Below are 26349 nucleotides of genomic sequence, written 5' to 3'. Positions count from 1 at the left end.
GCCTAGAGAGACCAGCTCCAGCTGTGATGCCAGTGCCTTGGTGAAGGCCGGTGGCAGCAGTAGCACGTGTTCATGGTGTGGAAGGGAACTGGAGCACAGGGGGGAGCCCACACACATGAACACGGGGAGAACTGTAGTAAAACCGTGACCAAAAGAAGAAAGATGTGTATATACGTTTTGTATATTATTACTCTATAAACTACACTAAAACTATGAAACTTTCGTAGCCGGCTTTGGCTTATAGGGACTGCTGCCTTATCACTTCATTGAGCTGTAATTAACACTAACACAAGGATTCAATGTCCCCGATGACATCACTGGTGGTCATATTCAAACTCATTTGCTCTCGGTAACTGTCAAACTAAATGAATTTGTGCAAAACTATTAAGAGTTTTTGGTTGTTTATGAGATTATGTGCGAAATAAATCGGCATTGTTTTTTGGTGAAGTTCCCCTTTAACTAATTGAGTCGTCAATTTCATGACACATCTGTAAAATGTAAGGACTTCTTTGAATCTAGTGCTTACCAGAGATGTGCTAATAAATGCCTCATTCAGCATGTGATATTACCTCATTCAGCATGTGATATTACCTCATTCAGCATGTGATATTACCTCATTCAGCATGTGATATTACCTCGTTCAGCATGTGATATTACCTCGTTCAGCATGTGATATTACCTCATTCAGCATGTGATATTACCTCATTCAGCATGTGATATTACCTCATTTAGCATGTGATATTACCTCATTTAGCATGTGATATACCTCATTCAGCATGTGATATTACCTCATTTAGCATGTGATATACCTCGTTCAGCATGTGATATTACCTCATTCAGCATGTGATATTACCTCGTTCAGCATGTGATATTACCTCATTTAGCATGTGATATTACCTCATTCAGCATGTGATATTACCTCGTTCAGCATGTGATATTACCTCGTTCAGCATGTGATATTACCTCATTTAGCATGTGATATACCTCATTCAGCATGTGATATTACCTCATTCAGCATGTGATATTACCTCATTTAGCATGTGATATTACCTCATTTAGCATGTGATATACCTCATTCAGCATGTGATATTACCTCATTTAGCATGTGATATACCTCGTTCAGCATGTGATATTACCTCATTCAGCATGTGATATACCTCGTTCAGCATGTGATATACCTCGTTCAGCATGTGATATTACCTCGTTCAGCATGTGATATACCTCGTTCAGCATGTGATATTACCTCGTTCAGCATGTGATATACCTCATTTAGCATGTGATATACCTCATTCAGCATGTGATATTACCTCATTTAGCATGTGATATTACCTCATTTAGCATGTGATATTACCTCATTCAGCATGTGATATACCTCGTTCAGCATGTGATATTACCTCATTCAGCATGTGATATTACCTCATTCAGCATGTGATATACCTCATTTAGCATGTGGTATACCTTGTTCAGCATGTGATATTACCTCATTCAGCATGTGATATACCTCGTTCAGCATGTGATATACCTCGTTCAGCATGTGATATACCTCATTCAGCATATGTGATATACCTCGTTCAGCATGTGATATACCTTATTTAGCATGTGATATACCTCGTTCAGCATGTGATATACCTCATTTAGCATGTGATATACCTCGTTCAGCATGTGATATACCTCATTCAGCATGTGATATACCTCGTTCAGCATGTGATATACCTCATTCAGCATGTGATATACCTCGTTCAGCATGTGATATACCTCGTTCAGCATGTGATATACCTCATTTAGCATGTGATAAACCTCGTTCAGCATGTGATATACCTCGTTCAGCATGTGATATACCTCATTCAGCATGTGATATACCTCGTTCAGCATGTGATATACCTCATTTAGCATGTGATATTACCTCGTTCAGCATGTGATATACCTCATTCAGCATGTGATATACCTCGTTCAGCATGTGATATACCTCATTCAGCATGTGATATTACCTCATTTAGCATGTGATATACCTCGTTCAGCATGTGATATTACCTCATTCAGCATGTGATATACCTCGTTCAGCATGTGATATACCTCGTTCAGCATGTGATATTACCTCGTTCAGCATGTGATATACCTCGTTCAGCATGTGATATTACCTCGTTCAGCATGTGATATACCTCATTTAGCATGTGATATACCTCATTCAGCATGTGATATTACCTCATTTAGCATGTGATATTACCTCATTTAGCATGTGATATTACCTCATTCAGCATGTGATATACCTCGTTCAGCATGTGATATTACCTCATTCAGCATGTGATATTACCTCATTCAGCATGTGATATACCTCATTTAGCATGTGGTATACCTTGTTCAGCATGTGATATTACCTCATTCAGCATGTGATATACCTCGTTCAGCATGTGATATACCTCGTTCAGCATGTGATATACCTCATTCAGCATATGTGATATACCTCGTTCAGCATGTGATATACCTCATTCAGCATGTGATATACCTCATTCAGCATGTGATATACCTCATTCAACATGTGATATTACCTCATTCAGCATGTGATATACCTCATTCAGCATGTGATATTACCTCATTCAGCATGTGATATACCTCATTCAGCATGTGATATACCTCATTTAGCATGTGATATTACCTCATTTAGCATGTGATATACCTCATTCAGCATGTGATATTACCTCATTCAGCATGTGATATACCTCATTTAGCATGTGATATACCTCATTCAGCATGTGATATTACCTCATTCAGCATGGGAAAAAGCAAAAGAAATAAACTGATAAGTCTTAGTCGACTCATCATCTTCTCAAGCTGATTGAGGACTTTGGAGATCTATCAGGATTTAGGATAAATTGGCCGAAGTCGGCCTTCCTCCCACTTAACGCCCCTGCAAAAAGAAACATAACCCTCCCAAAAGAGATACAGATGGTAAAACAATGTAGATGTTTGGGAGTTGAGATATTCCCCACCATAAGCCAAACGGTGAAGCATAATTACATAAAAATCCAAAACAAAATCAAATACGACCTTGTCAGGTGGTCGAAACTTAAAAACTCATTACAGGCACGTATATCAATAATCAAGATGGACGTCCTACCTAGAATCAACTTCTTCAGCTCAATGCTACCGTTACCCCCTCCAAAGGGTTACTGGAAAGAATTACACTCCTCCACATACAAATTTATTTGGAATAACAAACCACCACGTATAAAAAGATCCACCGCACAGAGAAACAAAGCAGACGGAGGTATGGCATTTCCAGATTTCTACCACTACTTTAAGGCGTACACTTTAAGACCACTAACAACATGGTTTGATCCCCAAGCATTAGTATCCTGGAGAAATTTAGAAGAAAATATAGTAGCTCCACATAAGCTGAAGGGCATAGTATACACCAAATTACCAATTAAGCAATGCGAACGGAAATTTGGCCCCATAATCACTCATGCGATCCGGATATGGCGCGAAACACAAGAAAAAAATTCTACCCTACATAAATGGCATAATCATACTCCCTTATTCAATAACAATGCACTCTGGATAGAAAAACAACCTATAAGATTCCCTAGATGGGAAAAGCAAGGCATACACTCATTAGGAGACGTCTTCAATAAACAGGGTTTTTGTAGTTTCAATGAAATACGCAAAAAATGTAATCTCGCCAAGTCCACATATTACTTTTACGCACAGTTATTGGCATGTTTGAAAGCTCACGGTGTTCCATTAAATATACCAATTGTACACCACAGATACCACAAATTCTTCTATGAAAGAGAGACATCAAGAGGTTTTGTTTCAGATTTTTATCATCAATTACTAACGTCCTCATATGAAACCCTCCACCTAGACTCCGTCTGGAGGAGGGATATACCAGACCTGGAAAGTGATTTTGATTGGCAAGAAGCCTGGGCAAATATTCGATTCACATCAAGGAACCCGGACCATCAACAAATCAATCTTAACTATATTCACAGGACATACTTGACTCCTATAAGACTGAAAAAAATGGGTCTTATACAAGACTCCAAATGCTCCTTATGTACAAATGGGGACGAGGGGACATTTATGCACATGTACTGGGACTGCCCACCAGTTAAGATATTCTGGAAAGAGGTGACCCAGCAACTATCAAATCTCTTAACTTGGAATATACCTGTACACCCCTCTGTACTACTGCTGAATGATGTTTTTGAGTGTGCAGTACATCCACAGCTAAAGAGATTGGTTTTATCAGGTATTACAGTGGCTAAAAAGCTGATAGCATCACGATGGTTCCAACCGGAAAAAATGTGCCGAAAGGTCTGGATTATTACATATCTCGATGTGATCTATCAAGAAATATCTACAGCAAGAATTTTGGGTCTCAATGAATCCAAAATGACATTGTGGTTAGAAGTGGTGGAGAAAATAAAAGCTAGCATATAATGGTAATGTCTGGTTAGGAGCGAGGGAAAATGGATGGATTATCCAATGGGGGGTCCGGAAGGGGGGGGTACGAGCTGGAGCATATGTGTGTAGGTTTTTAGATAACAGGTATTAAGGGTATATCCTATATAAGACAATTAACTAAAATGTGATTTCATTGGATGTGCACTGACAACTAATGCTTGTATATCTTATCGTGTGTTGTCATGTTTGTTTATGTTTGTTTAAAAAATAATAAAAAAATAAAATACAAAAAGTCTTAGTCGACTAAGACCAAATCGACTGATTTAATCTACTATGAGGGCCATAACCTTTTAACTCTGCAATATTATTCTCAATTCAGCACAGTGTCGATGCTAAATTGATCCTCACGGTTTATTCTAAGGGATTTTAACTTGGGGATTTGTTGGGCTCTTGTTTTAGTGCCATTTTTGTTATTCTTCAAAGTAATTACAGACTCACTAACATGATAAGAAACGTAATCCGTGGAGGTAACTAAATTGTAACTCTTCTTTTTTTTTCTCTCTTTTTGGTCTTCAGAGTTTCTCAACCATGCCTCCGGGCTTCGAGGTTAATCACCCGATGTGCGTCTGCTGTTTGACCCCTGAGCAGAAGACCCTAACCGCTCATCTCTGCCAACTGTCGGCAACCGTCTGAGCCGGTGACTTCCTGGCCCTGTCGCCTTATCTCAACCACCCCACCCCCTCACATGACCAACCGACGACCTACGACCCTAGACCAGACCTCCCCACCCCCTCCGATAGAGATAACATAAAACAGCCCTTTACACAGTTCTACCTGACAACCGCCGACCGCCGCACCAGATCCAGTTTTTTCTGCCCCACCCACCGGTGCCTCCCGCTTCGTCCCCGCCATCCCCACTCCCAACCCTTGATCTTGTAACCCCCAGAAAAGAACATTTAAACCACCCATTTTCAAGCCCGCCTCGCTTCCACCAACCAAAAGCATTTTGGAAGTCCCATCTTCAGCCCCAGCCGGTGCCTCCGCACGATGCTGGGGGCGCTCCTGCGCCGGAACATGTCCCAGAAGCTCAGCGTGCTGCTGCTGGTGTTCGGCCTGGCGTGGGGCCTGATGCTGCTGCGCTACACCGTGCAGCAGCCGCGCCACCAGAGCAGCACGGAGCTGAGGCAGCAGATCCTGGAGCTCAGCCGGCGCTACGTCAAGGTGCTGACGGAGGAGAACCAGGGCGCGCCGGGCGGACCGCAGGGGACATCCATGGCCGGTTACGGTGAGCCGTGTGGAGGTTTCTTGTTTTGGAATGTATTACGATTAGTGCTGTCAATCGATTCGAATATTTAATCGCGATTAATCGCATGATTGTCCATAGTTGACTCGCGATTAACACTATGATCGCCGCGGAAGAGTTTTCACGTCATTCCTAGCCATGCTCATTCTGCCGAAGACGCCGTAACTCGTCTTTGATGTCAATATTTCAAAAATCTGTCATCGAAATCATATTTCCTTTCCGGAGCCCTGAGACGCACTGCTGATCTCCTCTCAACTCTCTAGCGGTTGAAGAGCGCCATCTGGTGGCCGATCGGCAGATCGCCAACCGGAAATTAACCTTTGAACCGGTAGTGCTCATCCAGGACCATATGTGGTCCGGCCACTCGCTATCGTTAGAGAGACTCCGTATTGACACAGTGAACATCGATCGGTGCAAATAACTCGAAAAAACAACATGATTTGGACGTATATACTATTATACAACCTGGAAATGGATCGGGCATTTCTCCATCCCATAATAGAAAAGATTCTGTTCCACGCTCATCTGCCAGCGGCGCGAGGAAGCCACGGTAAGATTCAGCGTTATTTTCTAACGTCTTCTATACTAACTGATCTGATGAACATATGACCCACTCTGGATGAATCATCTAACGCTGCCCACGGAATTATAAACGATCCCCCGCCCATCCGGTCATCATCAGATGATGCGTAGAAACTTCTAGAACCACGTCCAGTTGACATTTTTTATCTCGCACAGATTCCTACCAAACTGTATTTCATCATCAATATAATGCATTTGGAGCTATAAATCACGTTCTGAAGAAAGCTGCAGAAAACGATAAAAACATACTTATACTTTAGACCATATTTTAGTATGAATATGTGAATGAAAAAGTTTAACGTTGCTACACCCTGAACAATACATATAGGACATTGAATGGGCCATAATAATGGCAATTTAGCAATAGAATTTAAAAAGTTATAGCCCTGCAAAGAAGGGGAACTTCTCCATAGACAAATAGAGCTGGCGAGGGATGGTAAATTATGAATTTAACCCATGGCGATTAAAGTGTTAATCGCAATTTTTATTTTTTTATCTACCTTAAAACGGATATTTTTCAAGTTCCACGTTTTAATACTCTTATCAACACGAGAGTCAACAAATGCTTGCTTTATGCAGCCATTTAACACAAAAGGATGACCCTCATGCATTGCAAATTTGCATCAAACTTAAAAGAAAACAATAATTTAAAACAATGAATAAAGTGTGCATGAAATAATAGGGGAAAGAAAACGTTAGGAACTAGTTACAATCACCCACACAAGGGCTGAGTAATCACCCCCCCCTCTCTCTCTCTCTCACACACACTCTCCCAGCTCTCTTTCTCTCTTGCCCCTTCCTCATCTCTCTCTCACACACACACACACACGCACACACACACTTCAGAAACAAACATAGTATCAATGAGAGCATCAATAATACACCTGAGTGAAGTTTAGTTAAAAAAAAAGTATTTAAATAAAAATTAAATTAAAAAAAATCTTAAAAGTTAATCGTGAGTTAAAAAAAATAGTGGCGTTAATAGAATCGGGCGATAACGCGTTAATACCGCGTTAACTTTGACAGCCTTAATTTTACGATACAATGCCCTCTCTCTCTCTCTCTCTCTCTCTCTCTCTCTCTCTCTCTCTCTCTCTCTCTCTCTCTCGCCGTCACCCTCCAGCATTGATGGATACCAATGACTTTGACAATTATTTTTAGCCATAATGTATGAAAGAGAGATGGGCTGCAATATGTGTAAATTACTCTCTCTCTGTCTCTCTCTCTTTCTCTCTTAACACTTTCTGTGCCAAAAACGGCTTATTACGTTTCTGGTCCCCGACCGTAGAGTGCCAAAAATTTCTTTTTACGTTTCTGGGTCGTTTTTCCTTTTTTTAGATATTTGTATTCATTATCCATCCAGGGAGCCTGGTGTTACCAACCATAGGAAATTAGTCTGAGATCGCCAAAGTGCAATACCGGCCGCATCCAGCTAGACGGCGGTATCGAGCACCCTTTGAAACCTTGTATCTTGGCCTGTGCGTCAATCTAATGTCTCCGGGTTGTTTCTTTCAAAAAGAAAGAAGGGGAGCAGTTATAACGGTTATAACGGTCGGATTGAGAAGAATCAAATGCTCCCGACGCATGATGTGTGGTGGATTATGTTGGCGACACAATGGACATCAATAGATAGATAATTGATCAGATTATCGATCAGATAATTGGAATATTCTTTTTGGGGTACATCCTGCTGTGACCCCATGACTTCACTTCAATCACAACATTTGTGTGTAACGTTACTCCACAACGTGTGCCGTTGGTGACGATCAAAGCATAAAAAAAAAACGAAATAGTAGCGTGTACAGGCGAGAAACGGCAACGTTTTTAGTAGGGCTGACCTTTGAATTTTCTTTTGGAATTCGAAGCTTCGGGGCCGAGATTCGATTTTAATTCGAAGCTTCGAGATTAAAAAAAATAATTAAATTATATATTTGTTTATGTTGTGGGACTTGTACAGCACTTTGTTCAACTTTGTCAGTGCTGTAAAGTTTAAATCTTAGACAAACGAAACACTTTGCTTTTATGAAATATTGTAAGCCGTCATTTGAGGCTTTATAAAAGCAGCACAATGAACACAAATCTGTCAGTGCCGAGTCCGACCTCATCTTAAATAACAAACAGCATTGCTTGTTGTAATTAACAAAGAGAGGCAGAGTTGATTTTGCACAAAAAAAGAAAATTATTATTATTTTCTTTTCTTTTTAATATATTCAAATTTTATTTTCATATTCGAATCCCATGCCCATCGAACGAAGCTTCGAAGTATTTAAGACAGCCCTAGTTTTTAGTGAAATGCACGTATTGCTGCATAGCGTCATTTTCTGGGATTAGACAGGATTACTCTAAACCAGTGGTTCTCAAACTGTGGTACGCGTACCACTAGTGGTACTTGGTGGTACTGCTGGTGGTACTTGAAAACATTTCCAAAAAAGCTAAAAAAAAAAAAATACAAATTTTTTTTTTTGCAGTCAGGCCACTGAACTTAGAAGCAGGCCAGGCCAGTGTTTCTGGTTGCGGCAGCGCGATAGTTAGATAATCTAAGTGGGGAACAACCAGGAGATCACTGTGACAGAGAGTAATGCAGTCTAAACAGTCATAAATCTTTAATTCAACTTCAGCCCTGATCATAACCATTTATTTTTAGATTTCTTGTAATGTCAGATAAAAAATGAAATACTCCCACTTTTCTGAAAAGAGTTGGTGTTAAATCTGACATTACAAAAAAATCCATCAAAATATGTGTTGCTGCTAATCATTGACACATGCCTAGCCTGTAATAATCCCCCCCAGAAAAATGTACTTTGCATTTGATATATTGTAAATATTTAACTTTTTGTGTTTTTTTTAACAATAATTTGTGATGCCATCACACAAACTGGCATTTAAAGGGTAAACATTAAAAAATGTATTGAATATGTGTTTTCTTTTCTTTTTTACAATAATTTGTGATGCCCATCACAAACACTGGCATTTAAAGGGTACAATTTCAAAAATTCCTGCACCAGAAGTGTGTGTGTGTGTGTGTGTGTGTGTGTGTGTGTGTGTGTGTGTGTGTGTGTGTGTGTGTGTGTGTGTGTGTGTGTGTGTGTGTGTGTGTGTGTGTGTGTGTGTGTGTGTGTGTGTGTGTGTGTGTGTGTGTGTGTGTGTGTGTGTGTGTGTGTGTGTGTGTGTGTGTGTGTGTGAGAATGACGGACAATTGCTTGCTGTGTGAGATAGAGAGAGAGAGAGAATTAAGTACATTTGCTGAAATACAGTTGTTCTTAGTTTTCTCACTTGCTATGTGAGAATGTTAGTTATTATGTTCTCAATGCCCCTTGCATTGTATGAGTTGTGTGGAAGCGTTTGCTAGTTCTAGTGCTATCTATCCCTTTGTACATTGTGGCTGTGTCTGACAAAAGTTAACAATAAATAATGGTATTAGGAATATATTTGCCTCCTGCGTGAACTGTGCATAGCTGAATAGACTGTATTTTAACGCCGGTCATATGGTGGTACTTGGAGAGCCAGCTACGTTCTCAGGTGGTACTTTGTGTAAAAAGTTTGAGAACCACTGCTCTAAACTATACTCATATTCACCACGGTATAAAACGGGAATGTATGGACGAAAAAATTATTTCTTTAACACATATTGAAAGATAGATAGTCGATATCAAATGGGCCATAGTATTGTATCCATAGCTATAATATAGAATATAGTTATAGCCCTGCAAACACAGCCACTTATTCCTATCTTTTAGAGCGTGGTAAGTACGGCGTGGTAAGTACAAACGATGCTCAACTGCGTGACGTCCAAAGAGTTAAAGGAACATGCCAACATTTTGGGAAATTAGCTTACCGTCTTCTCCAGAGAGAGACAAGAAGATAGATACCAGTTTCCTCTCTGTGCGTTCAGTAGAAAGCTATCTGGCTGCACGGTAGCCTAGCTTAGCACAATGAATGGAAGCAGACATGGCCGGTTAGCCTAGGCATTGTCCAACTAACACCACTCCCGAAGGCTAACCGGCCATGTCCGCTTCCCTTCATTGTGCTAAGCTAGGCTAACGTGCAGCCAGATAGCTTGTATCTGTAACTGGTATCTTATCTTCTTATCTCTCTCTGGAGAAGATGATACGCTAATTTCCCCAAATGTTGGTGTGTTCCTTTTTTTTAAACTTTATTTTTTAGCGTTTATCGCTTTTCTGGTCAAGCATGACCGACAGAAACAGGTTGAAATGGGATGTAGAGTAGGGGAAGACATTCTGAGAAATGACGGCGGGTCCGGGAATCGAACTCGTGTCCCCCAGATCCGTGACGAGCACGGTTTTCCCCGACGCAGAAATAGCGCCGAGATATGCGGTGAGCTACGGGAGCTCCCCGTTGGTGTGTTCCTTTAACATACACACATGCTTGCACACATTTTGCTCAATCATGCTCACTCATTTCCATTGATTCCTCACCGTCTCTCTCTCTCTCTCTCTCTGTCTCTCTCTCTGTCTCTCTCTCTCTCTCTCTCTCTCTCTCTCTCTGTATCTCTCTCTGTATCTCTCTCTGTCTGTCTCTCTCTGTGTCTCTCTCTGTCTGTCTCTCTCTGTGTCTCTCTCTGTCTGTCTGTCTCTGTCTCTCTCTGTCTCTCTCTCTCTCTGTCTCTCTCTCTCTCTGTCTCTCTCTCTCTCTCTGTCTCTCTCTGTCTCTCTCTCTCTCTCTCTCTCTCTCTGTATCTCTCTCTGTCTGTCTCTCTCCGTCTCTCTCTCTCTGTCTCTCTCTGTCTGTCTGTCTGTCTGTCTCTCTCTCTGTATCTGTCTCTCTCTGTCTCTGTCTCTGTCTATCTCTCTATCTGTCTCTCTCTCTCTCTCTCTCTGTCTCTGTCTCTCTCTCTGCCTCTCTCTCTGCCTCTCTCTCTGCCTCTCTCTCTCTCTCTCACAGCCGATCTGAAGAGGACCATCGCCGTGCTGCTGGACGACATTCTCACACGCTTGGTCAAACTGGAGGGGAGGATCGACATTGTGGTCAACGCGTCCTCCACCAACACCTCCTCCCACGCAGCAGGGGGCGCCCTCGCCGCCGCCTTACAGAAAGCACCGAAGCAGGAGGCCCTCAGCAGCCGCGCGCAGACGCCGCACCTCCCCCCCCCGCAGACGCCGCGCTCCCCCCCCCCGCAGACGCCCAACAGGCCCAGACCGCATCAAGGGGCGTAGTGGCGGCGGATTTAGCTTTTTCTTTTATTAACGCATCACTCACAAGTTAATCGCTGATCTAACAGTACTAGGCGGTCGAAAAGCAATAGCGAGACGGGTTGGCGTCCTCTCTCTCTCTCTCTCTCTCTCTCTCATGGCGCAAGACAATTAACCCCTAACTGCTCCTGATGAGCAGGTCGGCACCTTGCATGGTTGCCCCCGCCGTCGGTGTGTGTGTGTGAGTGAATGGGTAAAATGTGAGGAACAAATTGTAAAGTGCTTTGGATAAAAGCTGCTATATAAATGCAGCCATTTACCATTTATGGCGGAAGTGGGAGGAGTTTCACAAGCGTTCAGCCAATCCGGACGAAGAGGAGACAGACTCCCTTTACGCTCTTGTTTTCTCTCTTATGCTGATATTTATTTGTATTTTTTACAAAGACTACATGGCACCTTTTTTTCTCTTTGTTATATATATAATTTTCTTTGTTGATATATATATATATATCATTTCTTTTTTGTTATATAATTGCCGTGACTGACGCTTTGGCTTGAACTTTGGCTGCTTTTTACACAACAGCATCTAGAATGGAACTTCTGACCGTCGCACAACAAAACGCAGCGTGACGAACAAACGTTGAAAGTGAAACTCTCATCCCACGGAATTTACCTCTTTAAGAAAATGTCTATGTAAGCTCCGGCGTGTGCAGGACGCGTCTATACTTCCCACAAGCAAGTTGTCCTTCCACGTTGCTCTGATTGGCCACTGACATACGGTTTGTGCGTTTTGCGAATCTGATTGGCCACTGACGTTTCTGGTCATGTGACATGTGCGCCCAATCGCATGACGAGCAGTGTCTTAGCTTATTTCCGCGTCGAACAGCCTGCAAACGACCTAACGCCTAGTTCATCACTGGTTAAGCTTAGGCGACTCTTTCGCAGTTGGTTAAGGTTAGAGTTTGGAATCAGGGCTGGTGGTCTATCGCCCTGCTCTAAGACAAACTCTAACCTTAACCAACTTCGAAAGAGCGCCTAAGCTTAACCGGCCAAAGAACTTGCCGTCACACGATTGGGCGCACGCACATGTCACATGACCAGAAACGTGCGTGGCCAATCAGAGCAACGCGGAAGGACAACTTGCTTGTGGGAAGTATAGAGGCGTGCAGGACCTATGAATTTGCAATACCGCTTCACCATATCAGAAAGGCTGTAGTGTGTATAGAGTGTGGGTGCACTCTCGATAATGGCCTGACGGGTTCAGAATCAGATTAGGGCTGAACGATTAATCGAAATTGTATGGAAATCGCCTAAATGAACCTAGTGCAATATCTCAGCAGGAGGCTGCAATATTTGTTTAAAGGTGAAATGTGTGTCAAAATATGGTTCTACGTTAATAAGTGTTGCCGGGATGGCCCGGTCCTCAAATCGTATCCTACAGACTTTTGGAAAACATCCTTGTTTAGCACAGATCCTCGTGGATAAATCCCACCATGGTATTATGTTTTGTATTATTATTATTATTATTTTTTTTTTTTTTTTAAGACATGATTTATTCAAGAACCAGAATATACAAATCAGTGGCTTAAGTAACCAAATGTCATTCGTGAAATAACTGCATTCGAAAAGAGAAGAAAAAAGGCTTGGACACAGTTTACCCTGCCATAACCAACTCATTGAAACAGGGAAAAAAAACAGTCCATGTAGAGTATAAATGGTACAAACTTGCGTGAAATGCATACAAAACAAATGACCAAAGCCTAAGATTTAAGAGGGGTCAATTAACATTGCAGATGCTTGCCTCCACAAAAACACTGTTTAGCTTCTTTTGAGTCTCCTTCCCCCCCCCTTCTGCTTTTTTGACTCCACCTTTTCCTCCTCTCCAGCTTCATGTTTCACGGGCTGCGCATCAACCTCTTCCTCAGCAGGGGGAGCCTTCTGACTTCCATTCTTGTGTTCCTCCTTTGCCACCTTGTCACTGTGGTCGCCACCGTTTGTTCCATTGGCAGGTGCATCCTTGCTGTCCTTGCTGTCCTTCTCCACCTCGACTTCTTTCTTTTTGACTGCTTTCTTCTCTTTCAGCTCCTTCGCTGTAACCTCTTTGGTTGCGGTCGTGTCGACTGCGGTATCTGCCATAATCGTTTTATGAATTCGATAAAGATTTATTTTCAATAAATGTTTTTGGCTCTTTGCCTCCGTTTAGGTTATCGTCTGGGTGAGGCTGGGAGAGAGTCACCATGGTAATTTCTATCTTTTTCAATTAAATGGAGAGTAATGACGTAAAAATTAGCATTCCCTCTAATAATGTGAATCGTATTGCAATATCAGGCAAGAATAATCACAATAAGATATATTTTATTATAGTTCAGCCTTATGTCAGACCCATGGAACGCAAGCTAGCTCTCTCGGGTCTGAAACGGACATGTTGAGAAATGTGGTGATGTAATTTCATTAAAAGTATAGGAAAAAGAAAATGTCTAGATTTGATCCCAAAAAAAAGGAAAAAGACAATTTCTCAATTTCTGTGCGTTACCGAGGCAACGTCTCGTCTGTCAGTGTGCAATGCTTACTGGGAATTTTCTTTTTGTTGGAAGTTTAGCTCTGTATAAGAGGCTCGTTTACAGTGGTGGTCCTTAACCCTTTCACTACCACACTACCGAAGGTTAACCCTTTCACTACCACACTACAGACTGTTCAGTGGTGAAAGGGTTAACCCTTTGTCGTGTGGCAGTGAAAGGGTTAACCTTATGTCTTGTCACAGTGAAAGGGTTAACCATTTGGTAGTGAAAGAGTTAAACGGCCAAGCTGCAAGGGTGAAAATCGATATATCTTTGGAAATATTTCGTCCTCATATTTTAGGTTAGGGTTGGATGTGGGGTCTCTCCACTGAGGTTAACCCTTTCACTACCACACTACCAGATGGTTAACCCTTTCACTGCGACAATACAGAAGGTTAAAACCATTTCCCTGCCACATGAAAAAGGGTTAACCCTTTCACAACCACACTACAGAAGGTTAACCGTGTGGTAGTGAAAGGTTAACCTTCTGTAGTGTGGTAGTGAAAGGGTTAAGGTTCATAAGCATATTTCTAGGTGAAAATGTAGATTATGAGTTCCGGCATTGCAGCTTGGCCAGCTAAGTGACAACCATCTACAGTGGGTACTGGGTACAGCTAGTACAGAGGATAAAAACATCCTTTTCCTGTAATGTGATGACGTGGCCAGGATTGTGGCACAACCCTAACGCACATCGCCACGGTAAGTCAAAGTGACTTCAGAAAAACAACCATTTCTGCTGGCAAGACTATTTGTTTATTTCTCTCCGTTTAAGACCCGAGGGGAGAGGCTATCTTACGAGTAGTAGTCAGGAAAAGCTGTATTTCAATTTGCAATGAGCCCATGTGCTTTTTTAGTATAATCATTTTTTTATTTTATTTTTTAGATCCTACATATAGAATATAAATATTTTATAGTAGCTCTGAAAGAGATAATCCAAAGAATGTTATTTGCACTCGCGTTGAAGGCTGTGTACAGTAATTACCCATTTAACGAAATATGGTTTTAAGTGTGTTGAGAGTATGGTAAATTATCAATAGTGTGTTTCCGCTATGTCCCAGTTGACCCATCTCAAACCTCACCCTCTTTTCTTGATCCTCCAATCACAACGGGATGGCTTGAAATAGGTCTGTAGACCTATTCCCTGTGTTGGGAGCCGTTTATTTTTAGATATGGGAATTGACTGAATGTACTATACAGTCAAATGTTTAGCCCTGTAGTATAGTTGAAAAGACGAGCCGATATGTTCAGGGTTCTTGTTACACTGTGACTCCATTTTAGATTCCCTAAAAGAATGGCGGGGCGGCGATCGGTCTGGCTTAGACGGCCATGATATTTTAAGGTGTAGGCGTTGAGTTCTTCACACGTTCCTTTCCAACCCTGTTGCTGCCCTCTCAAGAAAGCCCCCCGGCCTCATTTATAAAAAGAACATGTCCTAGATTCCATGTCACGGTAATTTAAAATAATCCAATAAAATATATTATTATCATATGATGATGACAATAGGGAGTTGTAGTCTGACGTCACTTTAGTTTCCCGCGCGGTCCACTCGTATAGGGATTTATCATTGGAAAAATGTATTATCGGCTATTGTAATAATTCTGCCTCATGAACATTGGCAAGCTTTCCATTTTTGCACAAAATGATTTCCCTTCCATCACTAACATTATTGTAATTACCCTCTTAGCATGCAACGGCCCACATGTGGGCCCTCTTTTTTTTTTATCTACTTTTTCTCCCCATTTTTTCTATTTTTCTCCCATCCCAATTTCGTATTGTCCAATTCTACCCTCCCCTGTCTCGAACGTTGTTAGACCATGCCTCCCACTGGTCGGCTGCAATGTGGACGAAGCCTTGCATCACGTGTCCCCTCCGGTACATGAGGAGGCAGCCGTCGCATCTTTTCACCTGTACAGCACGATCTCTCAACGGCGAGGAGTAACGCGTGGGAGGCTCACGCTGCCCCCGTTGCTTCCTGATTCTGCTGTACAGGCGCACCAACCGACCTGTAGGAGTCGCCGTCCACAACGTCCGATCCCCACCCACCGGCTTTCCCACCCCCTAATACTGCCAATTGTATTAGTATGAACGACCAGCCAAGCCGGAAGCAACGGAGAGAGCTGGGCTCGAACCCAGCATCTCCTTCGTTAGTGGCGAGCCCCTTGCCCACTGCGCCACTTAGCCGCCCACATGTGGGCCCTCTTGAGGACGATTTGCCCACCGGAACTTTGGCGACCTCTAGCGGCTTGGGTGTGCATATTTTTTAATACAATATATATATCGAATTAAAGCCCTATTTGTTGCCCGTCGATATCCGTTCAGCGGTTCTCGAGTTACATGCCGATATGTGAGGCGTGCGCCGAAGTAGACGGCAGACTTTAAATTTTTTCAAATGCCACTCCCGACTCTCTACTTCCGTCAATCATTCGGCGATCTCGAAAATTATTGAACAGGGTTGTAACCAATGAGTAGGGCTTTCCAATGGTACCCCATGTGGGAATGAGTGAATCGGATCTAGGTGAAAAGTCACGAGCTAAAACAGGAAGAGGATTCTCCGTCGAAAGGGGCGGTCAGGTGGCGTAGCAGAGATTTTGCTCGTCACCAATGCAAGAGGCTGCGGTCTCGACTCCCGGAGTCAGCATTGCCTTGGCTTGGGCTGATCATCATACTAACTCGTTTGGCTGGGTTAGGGGGAGGGAAGCCGTGGGTGGGAAACTGGCGTTGTGGACAGCGACACCTACAGGTCAGCTCTGGGCGCTTGCTCAGCGGAGGCAGGACTTGATGAAGGCAGCATGACCTCCCACGCGTTACACTTCACCAATGAGAGTCCTCGCTGCCAGGTGAAAAAAGAGTCACTGGCTGTCGCCGCACGTGTCGGAGGAAGCGTGCAGATGACTTCAGGGTTCCCTTGTACCGACCAGTAGGAGAACATGCGCACAACAACCAGGTAGGGGAGGGGGGGAATTGGCACAACGACTAAATTGGGACGGGGAGAAAAAATCGGAGAAAGAGAGGATTAAAAAAAATAATTATCCGTCTGAGAAAATCGTTTTCTGAGCTCTCACTATTTACCAAAACTGCTTCTAATCACTCACTTCTGAACGCATTTTTATGGAATTTGGACATGTACTACACAAGGCTATGGACCCAGGGTATTTTTTCAGCCATACCATTATACTATACTTCTTCTGGACTACTAACTACTACAGAATAACGTGAGTAACAAGTTTTTCTACAACTCAAGTTCAGACCTATGTTACTCTATTTCATTAGCATTAAAAGTAAAATTTCTTTGTATCAGGCTTCAGAATGTCATCTTTCAAAAGAGACTAGGCTCATGCATGTGCTATAAGTATAAAGTATAGTATTTTGGTTTGCAAAAAAAGTATGCAGTCCTCAAAAACTAAAATGGCCACTTTCACCGACCACAGGTAAGGACTATCTGACGTCAATTTCAGCTTGATTGTACAATGTTTTCAATCCGATCCAGCTGATCAGTGTTTTTTGTGTTTGAAACGAATGCCGTTACTGGCAATCAAGGCATCAAAACGACCCCCCCCCCCCCCTCCATGCATTCATGATGAAACATGATACCTATTATATACAGTTGATTTGGAAATAGTAGCGTGTCCAGGGATGAAACGCCAATGCTTTTAGTAGGATTCACGTAGCGCGCTTTAACTCAGTTTCCCAGGAATTAACCCGGATCATTCCGAAACTATACTTATAACGCGCGAACGTATGCATGAAAATGTTTATTCTTTTTTGCATATTGGACAGAAGATAGTTACTGTCAAATGACCATAGTATTGTATCCATAGCTATAATATATAATATAGATATAGCTCTACAAACAAGGTGACGCACTCCTATCTTTAAACCGTGGCCTGGCTAGAACAGGATGAGGGTAGTCCCCGGCGGTCAATGAGTTAAGAGGTTCGTTTTTGGTTAAAATAAAATTATACGTAATTATTTTATGTTGAGCTATAGATTGTGGATGAATACACACACAAAGGTACACCATGCCAATGTTCATGCTTTATTTGTTTTAAACGAGACTATTTAGAAATGTGTCCATTGGAAATACATTTCAATTTCAAGCGAGGTGGACCGGCCGGAAACAACAATGACGTAACCACTACACCTCCCTAATGGTTAGCACTCGGTATCAACGGTGGAGAAAGTGGTATCGGTGCGTCCCTGGTTGTCTGTCTGTGTCCATACAGGGGATGGCGCATGGGGACGACTTGCTTTGAGGTTGTGAAGGTGGGCAGTGTTACAGTACCTTCAGCAAGGAGATTTTGCAAATGGGACAAAAGCAGTGTGTACGACATGGTGATAAAGGAGCCGCGTTAAGTCTGTTTCGTCCTCTCCTTGATGCCTTGTGTATTTGCTGTTATAAAGTCAATCCAAATCAATTGGGAATGTGATATTCAAACATAACATCTTAAAGGAACACTGCGACATTTAGGGAAATGCACTTATTTGCCATCTTCCCCAGAGTCTGGACAAGAAGATTGATGTCAGTTTCATCTCTTGTGTGTCCAGAAGCTCCCGGAGAAAGAGGTCCAGGTGCCTGCTAGCCTAGCTTATCATAAGGACTGGAAGCAGTAGGGAGCAGCTAGCTCCATCGAAAGTGAATAAATACAACTACCAACAACAAACTACCAACAACAAAACAAGATTGAATTGAGTCACTCCTCGTCTGACTCCTGGGAAGACTGCATTGATTGATTGATTGACCCCCAATTGGGTTTGGAAACATCTATTCAGCTGAATACTTGAAACAGACTTATAGGTTAATCAGAATGATTAAATTGTTCAATAAAAAAAAAAATGCTTTACATTTACACAAAACAAATCTGCGTTTTGTCACAGCCTGAAGCGGAAGAAGATGCAGCGCTCTCTGATTACATCCTTCAGTGCGTCTTCAAACCTTTCACTCCCACACTACAGAAGGTTAACCCTTTCACTACCACACCACAGACTGTTAACCGTCTGTAGTGTGGTAGTGAAAGGGTTAACCTTACACCACAGACGGTTAACCGTCTGTAGTGTGGTGGTGAAAGGGTTAACCCTCTGTCGTGTGGCACGTTTGAGTTTCAGGGGTGTAAAAAGTACCCAGAAATTATACTTAACCCTTTCACTGCGACAATACACAGAAGGTGACCGTCGGTTGTGTGATAGTAAAGGGTTAACCTTCTGTCGTGTGGCAGTGAAAGGGTTAAGTATAATTTCTGGGTACTTTTTACACCCCTGAAACTCAAACTTGTGATGTCATCAAGTATAAAGTCGGGAGGGAGCCGCTCCATAGACGATGCATTGGGAGAGGTGACACTGAGGGCACCGGAAACATATTCTGTTTCAGAACGACTGCATGGAGAATAAAGCTCATGTGAGTATTAACACCTCAAATAAGCATTCTGTGGGTCCAACAAAATCTATTCTCTTGTGGGAACTAGGTGGAAAGGAACCCAACCTGAGCATGATATAAGAGCAAAAACAGACCGCAATGAGAATATGGTACAGTAACTGTAACTTCTACAGAAAAGGGGAGCATGATGGAGTAGAGTAAAGACACATTTACAACCTAGGGGACACATTCACTTCAGATTCTGTATGTTATGCATTGTGTATGGAACAGCTCCAGACTTTGCAAATTTGAGTGTTCTACTTCTCGGGTGTCTGGCTTTATGGGAGAGTATAGCTCATGTTCATAAATATTGATTGGACCTCCCTGGGCCATGGAAATAACATATTGTAATCCTTAATTCAGGTGGTGTTCCCCCTTAAAGGACCACACCAGTCTAATGTTGACTTCTCGCCATTACTGGTTGCCTCCGTCTTTAACTAAATTAATGTGTGAATGTGTGAGTGAATGGGTAAAATGTGAGGAACAAATTGTAAAGCGCTTTGGATAAGTGCTGCACGACAAACCTCTGCATTGAGTTGATTCAAGATTCAAGAGTTTTATTTGTCACATACATACTCATGCAGTGAAATGTAGGTGGCCATGCCCGCCTCGTTTGTCCAAAAATACAAATAATAAAATAGAATAAAAAAAGACATGATAAAAAAGTAATAAGAATAAAATAAAATGCTAAGCTTAAGAATAAAGGCAATGAGTAATATATACAATAATATACAGATCAGTTTTTTAAAGTGACCTTTTTTTATCCACTTTTTCTCCTATTTTCCTCTCATCCCAATTTAGTCGCTCATGCCAATTCCCCCCTCCCCTTCCTGGTCGTGTGCGTGCATGTGCCCCCCACTGGTCTGTCTAGGGAGCCCTGAAGTCTACCACATGCTTCCTCCGATACATAGGAGACAGCCAGCAGCCTCTTTTCACCTGACAGCATGGACTCTCATTGGTAAAGTGTAACGCGTGGGAGGTCACACTATACTTCACCATTTCCCTCCCTCGCTGTGCAGGCGCCCTGACCGACCTGTAGGAGGCGCTGTTTTACAACGACCAGATTACCACCCACCGGCTTCCCTCCCGCTGACACTGCCAATTGTGCCAGTATGACGACCGGCCAAGCCGGAGGCATCGCTGACAGCCGGATTCGATACCAGTGTCTCTGCGGTGGTAGACAGACGCTTAGTCCGCTGTGCTACCCACTTAAAGTGACCTTTTTGTAGTGTAGTGTGTGTGAGAGAGTGTATGTGGTGTGCGTGTGTGTTCAGTGTTCTGATGGCCCGGGGAAAGAAGAAACTGAGTCTCTCGGTTGGGTGAGCTGGTTATTAACTCCTGGTTGCTATGTGAATTTGAATAGCTTGTAGTAGAGTAATACAGTAACATATATAGTGATAGTCATTTTCACAAGGGTAAATTAACTACGCCTAGTGACTCAAGTTTCATTCAGCATATCTTCACCCCTTTTCAGCATCAATGGCAACAGTGTGAAAGGTAGGCTGAGATCCACCAAAACATACACTTCATACAACTATGCACATGACATTTGTTAAAGACGTGGACAATCTGGTCATGGAGAGAGGTCAAAATAAGACTGTTATGGTCCTTTAAAGGGGGACACCCTACCGATTGTGTTCAGTAGGAAGCTAGTCTAGCTTAGCACAAATTAATGGAAGCGGATACGGACCACTAGCCTATAGTTTAAAACTCCGGGAGAGGTGTGTTTTTGGCCGACAGCTATAGGCTAGTGGTCCGTATCCGCTTCCATTAATTTGTGCTAAGCTAGGCTTTAAGGGAGGAAATTGGTATCTTTATCTTCTCGTCTGACTCTGTGTTCCGTTAACCCTTTCACTACCAACGGGTTAATCCTTTCACAACCACACTACAGTAGGTTAACCCTTTCACTACCACATTACAGATGGTAGTGAAACACATAGTGAAGGATTCTCTGAGAGCGCTGGAATCTTCTGCTTCCGTTTTAATAAAACCATGCACCTACCTAGTTAGACTAGGTGCTCACACCAGCCACAGTTTATCATGACCTGGAAGTGTATTTAGCTGTACAGTGAGTGGTTAGCTAGACTCTATCTGCGTTCATCAGTGCCATAAATGTACTTTGACATACTAAGCTAACGTTAAGCATTTTTTTTTTTAAAGGATGGTTTTATCAGAGGTCTGCAGAGGTCAAGTTTCCTAGCTACAGACTGACTACTTTGTGAAAAAGCAAGCTCTTGATAAAGAAAACTGAATATACTGTTTGACCGCTCAAATGAGTTCCTGTCACGATTCAAATGGTTTATCACAGTAGATTAATCCCTGTGAATTCAATCGGATGGGGGGGGGGGTACAGTGTCTGTGTCACATGTCTGTGTTCTTTGTGCTTTGAAAGTGCATCCTGTGAGTGTGAAATCAAATGTGTGGAAATCAGATTTGATGGTTTTGTATAAGAACACCTTCGACTTCCAATAAGAGGCCTTGCACTGAATGTTTGTGTAGTTCTCTTTCTTCCAACATGGCTGCCCTGTAAACCACTTTCAGAAAGTAATTTCTGTTCTGTGGCAGGAGTAGGTGATTGATTGATTGATTGAAAACTTTATTAACAGATTGCAGAATGGGTACAGTACAGTACAGCTCAATACATACAATTGTTAAGGGGATGCAGACCAGAGAAAGACTTTCGTCTTTGAAACATGATATCACTGTTCCACTGTGACTGGTTTATTAGATCCAGTAATAAAACACCGGTTTATAAATGTTTGTTGATATATTCATCATATCATAATTTCTTCTATTCATCATCAACACATAGCAACCGTTGTTTCTTCCAACATGGAGGACCAATGGGCATAAATGTTTGTTGATATATTCATCATATCATTTTATTCTATTCATCATATATCAACACATAGCAACCGGTGTTTCTTCCAACTTTATTAGGAGGTTGATGAACTGGCACGCTGGTGCCGGGATAACAGCCTACTCCTGAACATTGGTAAAACCAAAAGAGCTGATCGTGGATTTTAAGAGAATACAGCAGGGGACACATAAAACGGGGCTATCGTGGACAGGGTGAGCAGTTTCAAGTACCTGGGAGTCCACATCACAGAGGACCTGACATGAATGAATGAATGAATGAAAACTTTATTTAACAGATTGCAGAATGGGTACAATACAGTACGGCTCAATACATACAATTGTTAAGGGGATGCAGACCTGAGAAAGACGTTTGTCTTGTTTCCATCAGGGTCCCCCATTTTCAATTCATATAGACATATATGACATACATGACATACAGATAGTCAGTACTGCTACATCTATACATTTATGACATACCAGATTTGCAAATACAGTACTGTTTGTGATACAGAAGGAGTCAAGAAAAGGGAGTATATACATTTGACGTAGAAACTGTACATTGGAGGTTGGGTGGGGGGGGTTGGGTACATTGGGATATTGACAACCATACTGGGTAATTTACATTGGAGGTGGTTGGGGGGGCGGGGGGCACACTGTATAAACAAGTAACACTGTACATTGAGGGGGGGGGGGGAGGAGACACTGTACAAACAAACACAATTGTACATTGAACTATTGACAAAACCATACTAGTTAAATGACTGTACATTGGAGGGGGTTGGAATGATTGGGTTAGGATATTTACAGGGGCCAGTGTTGAATTGCAGTCTCCCGTAGGTGTCCCTTGAGAGAGGTTTTGAAAGTGGGTAGTGATCCACATTCCTTTACAGCTTTGGGTAGGGCGTTCCACATTGATGTGGCATAATTGCGAAACGTGTTTAGTCCCTTATTTGAGCCGAATCTGGGTTTGACATGATTTGTGGAGCTCCCTCTGGTGTTGTGATCGTGGTATTCACTGACCTTTGGGAAGTATTTTGACATGTACATGGGTACCTTGGTCGTGTAGTGTATCTTGTAGACCAGGCCCATTGCAAGTTGTTGTACTCTGTCGTCTACTCTGTGGTCTACACACAGACACTGGGGTAAAACAGCAACGTTTTATTTTCGAATGATTACGTTTGCATGTCTAAGTTTAAAAAAACGCAGTTTTGGCAGGAAACCGCGTTTTTCTAGTGGCAACGCTGAAAGGGTGTTTTCGTTTTGGAAACTCGCCCAAACTCGCCGACAATGGTGCCTTGTAATTTGCGCGAGCCGGATACGGAGCCGTTCTGCCCAATGCCCATGCGCAGTAGAGACCGACACCAAATTCTCCCCTGGCTGGACCTCGACTCCGTCCATTAGTCCAAACATCAGAACTATTTCTGGGAGTCACTTGCAATATCGCGCTATAATTAATATAATTTGCTGTCTCCCGACACCAACCGGCCATATGGGGAGGCTATACAGGATATCAGCTGTGTCCTCCTCAGATTGCCTATTCATGTGTAACACGCACGATTATTTCCAGTGTTTACAGCAGAGTAAGTAGCTGCGGCTACCAACGTGTTGTCAAGTTATTGTTATAAGGAGCCCAGTCCAAACTACAACAGTATGCATACCCTTAACAATTGTGTGTATTGAGCCGTATTGTATTGTACCCATTCATCTGTTAAATAAAGTTTTCATCCTTTTCTACTAGCGTTAGCGTTACTACGTTAATAGCCTCGATGCTAACTATATACATCGAGAATGCCATTCACATTAGCATGTAGCTAACAACACCGGAGATCTTTTTGTGAGACTAAACTATCCGCTCTTGGTGGTAAATTGTGTTGATGTTGGTTTTGTTTCATCAACAAATGAGAGGCAGAACACACAGTGAATGTATCCGTTTTAGTTTATTGCACTTTTATTGCACTTTGTTTTCTTGCTGAAAAATAAATGCTACGTTGGCTAAATGGCTCACGCGAGGTATTTAAAGATGGTGGACTGTTGTTTTTTAGCAGGCAGTGTAGTGGCACGTTCAACCTTTCTGATTGGTTGAAAATGGCCTACACACATAGATTCTGTGGTGAAAAAGGCGTAACAGCGCCTCTATCCCCTGAGACAGCTAAAGAAGTTCAGAGTATCGGGGAGGATACTCCACTCCTTCTATTCCGGGGCTGTAGAGAGCATTCTGACTGGAAACATCACTGCCTAGTTTGGAAACAGCACGGCACAGGACAGGAAGGCACTCCAGAGAGTGGTGCGCTCAGCAGAGCGTACTACGGGTATTGCACTACCACCCCTGCAGGACTTATATAACAGGAGGTGCAAATCCAGAGCCTGTAGAATAATGAAAGACCCCCACCACCCCAACAACAGCCTGTTCAAGCTGCTGCGGTCAGGCAAGCGCCTAGAATAGAATAGACTTTTAATTGTCATTGCACACAAGTATACAACGAAATTTCAGGGGAGCTCCCACAGACCGTAGTACAATATATACATACATGAAACACATAACACTGTACATATAGCAGAATATTTTAAATATTAAAGTGCATGATGAGCGGTAACATAGTGGTTATCAAGTCCAGGTAAGTGCATGGTGCATGTGAGGGGACAGTCAATGAGAGTTTAACAGTCTGACTGCTTGGGGGAAAAAGCTGTTCATAAGTCTTGAACTATTCGCATGTATGGACCGGTATCTCCTCCCTGAGGGAAGGAGCTGAAAGAGGTGATGTGCTGGGTGAGACTGGTCCTTGATAATACACTTGGAGCGGTGGAGGCAGCGGGAGGTGAAGACGGAGGTGATGTTTGGTAGAGGAGTCCCGACGATCCTGCCTGCCGCCTTCACCACCCTCTGTAGAGCCTCTTGCTCTGCCTTTGTGCAGCTGGAGAACCACACAGACACACCGTAGGTCAGCACACTCTCAACCACACAATGATCAAAGTTGACAAGGAGATTTTGTGGCAGGCCAGCCTGTTTCAGCTTCCTTAGGTAGTATAGGCGTTGCTGAGCTTTCCCGATCACTGAGGCGGTGTTGGTGCTCCAGGACAGGGTCTCACTCACACTGAGACCCAGGAACTTGAACTCAGTGACCCTCTCCACTACCTCGTTGTTGATGAGCAGAGGGGAGTGGTCAGGCCTTGATCTTCTGAAATCCACTATGATCTCTCTTGTTTTCTTTATGTTGAGCGCCAGGTTGTTGTTGTTGTCAGACCAGGCTGTAAGGTCTTCCACCTCCCTCCTGTAGGCAGACTCATTGTTGTTTGTTATGAGACCCACAACTGTGGTATCGTCTGCGAACTTGATGATGTAATTGGAGGGGTAGGAGGGGGAACAGTCATGTGTGAGCAGGGTGTACAGTAATGGGCTGAGTACGAAACCCTGCAGGGCGCCGGTGCTGAGAGACAGGGTGGACAAGGTGTAGTTGCCCAGCCTGACGGCTTGTGTGCGGTTTATGAGGAAGTCCAGCACCTGATGAATTGAAAATGGGGGACCCTGATGTAAACAAGACGAAAGTCTTTCTCTGGTCTGCATCCCCTTAACAATTGTGTGTATTGAGCTGTACTGTATTGTACCCATTCTGCAATCTGTTAATAAAGTTTTCAATCAATCAATCAAAAACCCAGTTACACAGTATATTACACAGACCCAGGGTTTGGAGTTTACTGATGAGTTTACGGGGGAGTATAGTGTTAAAGGCAGAGCTATAGTCGACAAAGAGCATTCTTACGTAGGTGTTTTTCTTCTCTAGGTGTTCTAGGGCGGTATGAAGCACAATGGCTATAGCATCTTCAGTTGATCTGTTCTGCCTATAAGCAAACTGGTATTGGTCAAAGGAGGCCGGGATGATGGATGTGATGTGTTTCCTGACCAGTCTCTCTAGACACTTAGCAGGGAGGGGGGTGAGTGCCACGGGTCTGTAGTCGTTCAGGCACGTGACAACTGACTGCTTGGGTACTGGTATAATTGTGGATGTTTTGAAGCATGCTGGGACATATGATAATAGCAGGGAAAGATTAAATATATCTGTAAAAACCTCCGTCAGCTGATCC

The 26349-nt window shown here is 42.8% G+C and overlaps 1 protein-coding gene across 1 annotated transcript in view; it reads left to right on the top strand.

The window, feature by feature from the left end:
* Positions 1-13202, top strand: part of ccdc126 (coiled-coil domain containing 126) — a 29190-nt gene extending 15988 nt beyond the window's left edge. The window contains exons 2-3 of the mRNA XM_084312704.1: positions 4984-5692; positions 11195-13202. Of these exons, the coding sequence (XP_084168830.1) occupies positions 5455-5692; positions 11195-11466 (510 nt within the window). The 5' untranslated portion in view covers positions 4984-5454 and the 3' untranslated portion in view covers positions 11467-13202. The remainder of the gene's footprint in view (positions 1-4983; positions 5693-11194) is intronic.
* Positions 13203-26349: the final 13147 nt, after the last annotated feature.

The sequence above is a fragment of the Notolepis coatsorum genome (assembly GCF_963971535.1).
Source record: "Notolepis coatsorum genome assembly, chromosome: 4".
Lineage (NCBI taxonomy): Eukaryota > Metazoa > Chordata > Actinopteri > Aulopiformes > Paralepididae > Notolepis > Notolepis coatsorum.
This window is presented reverse-complemented; position numbering and strand designations above follow the sequence as displayed.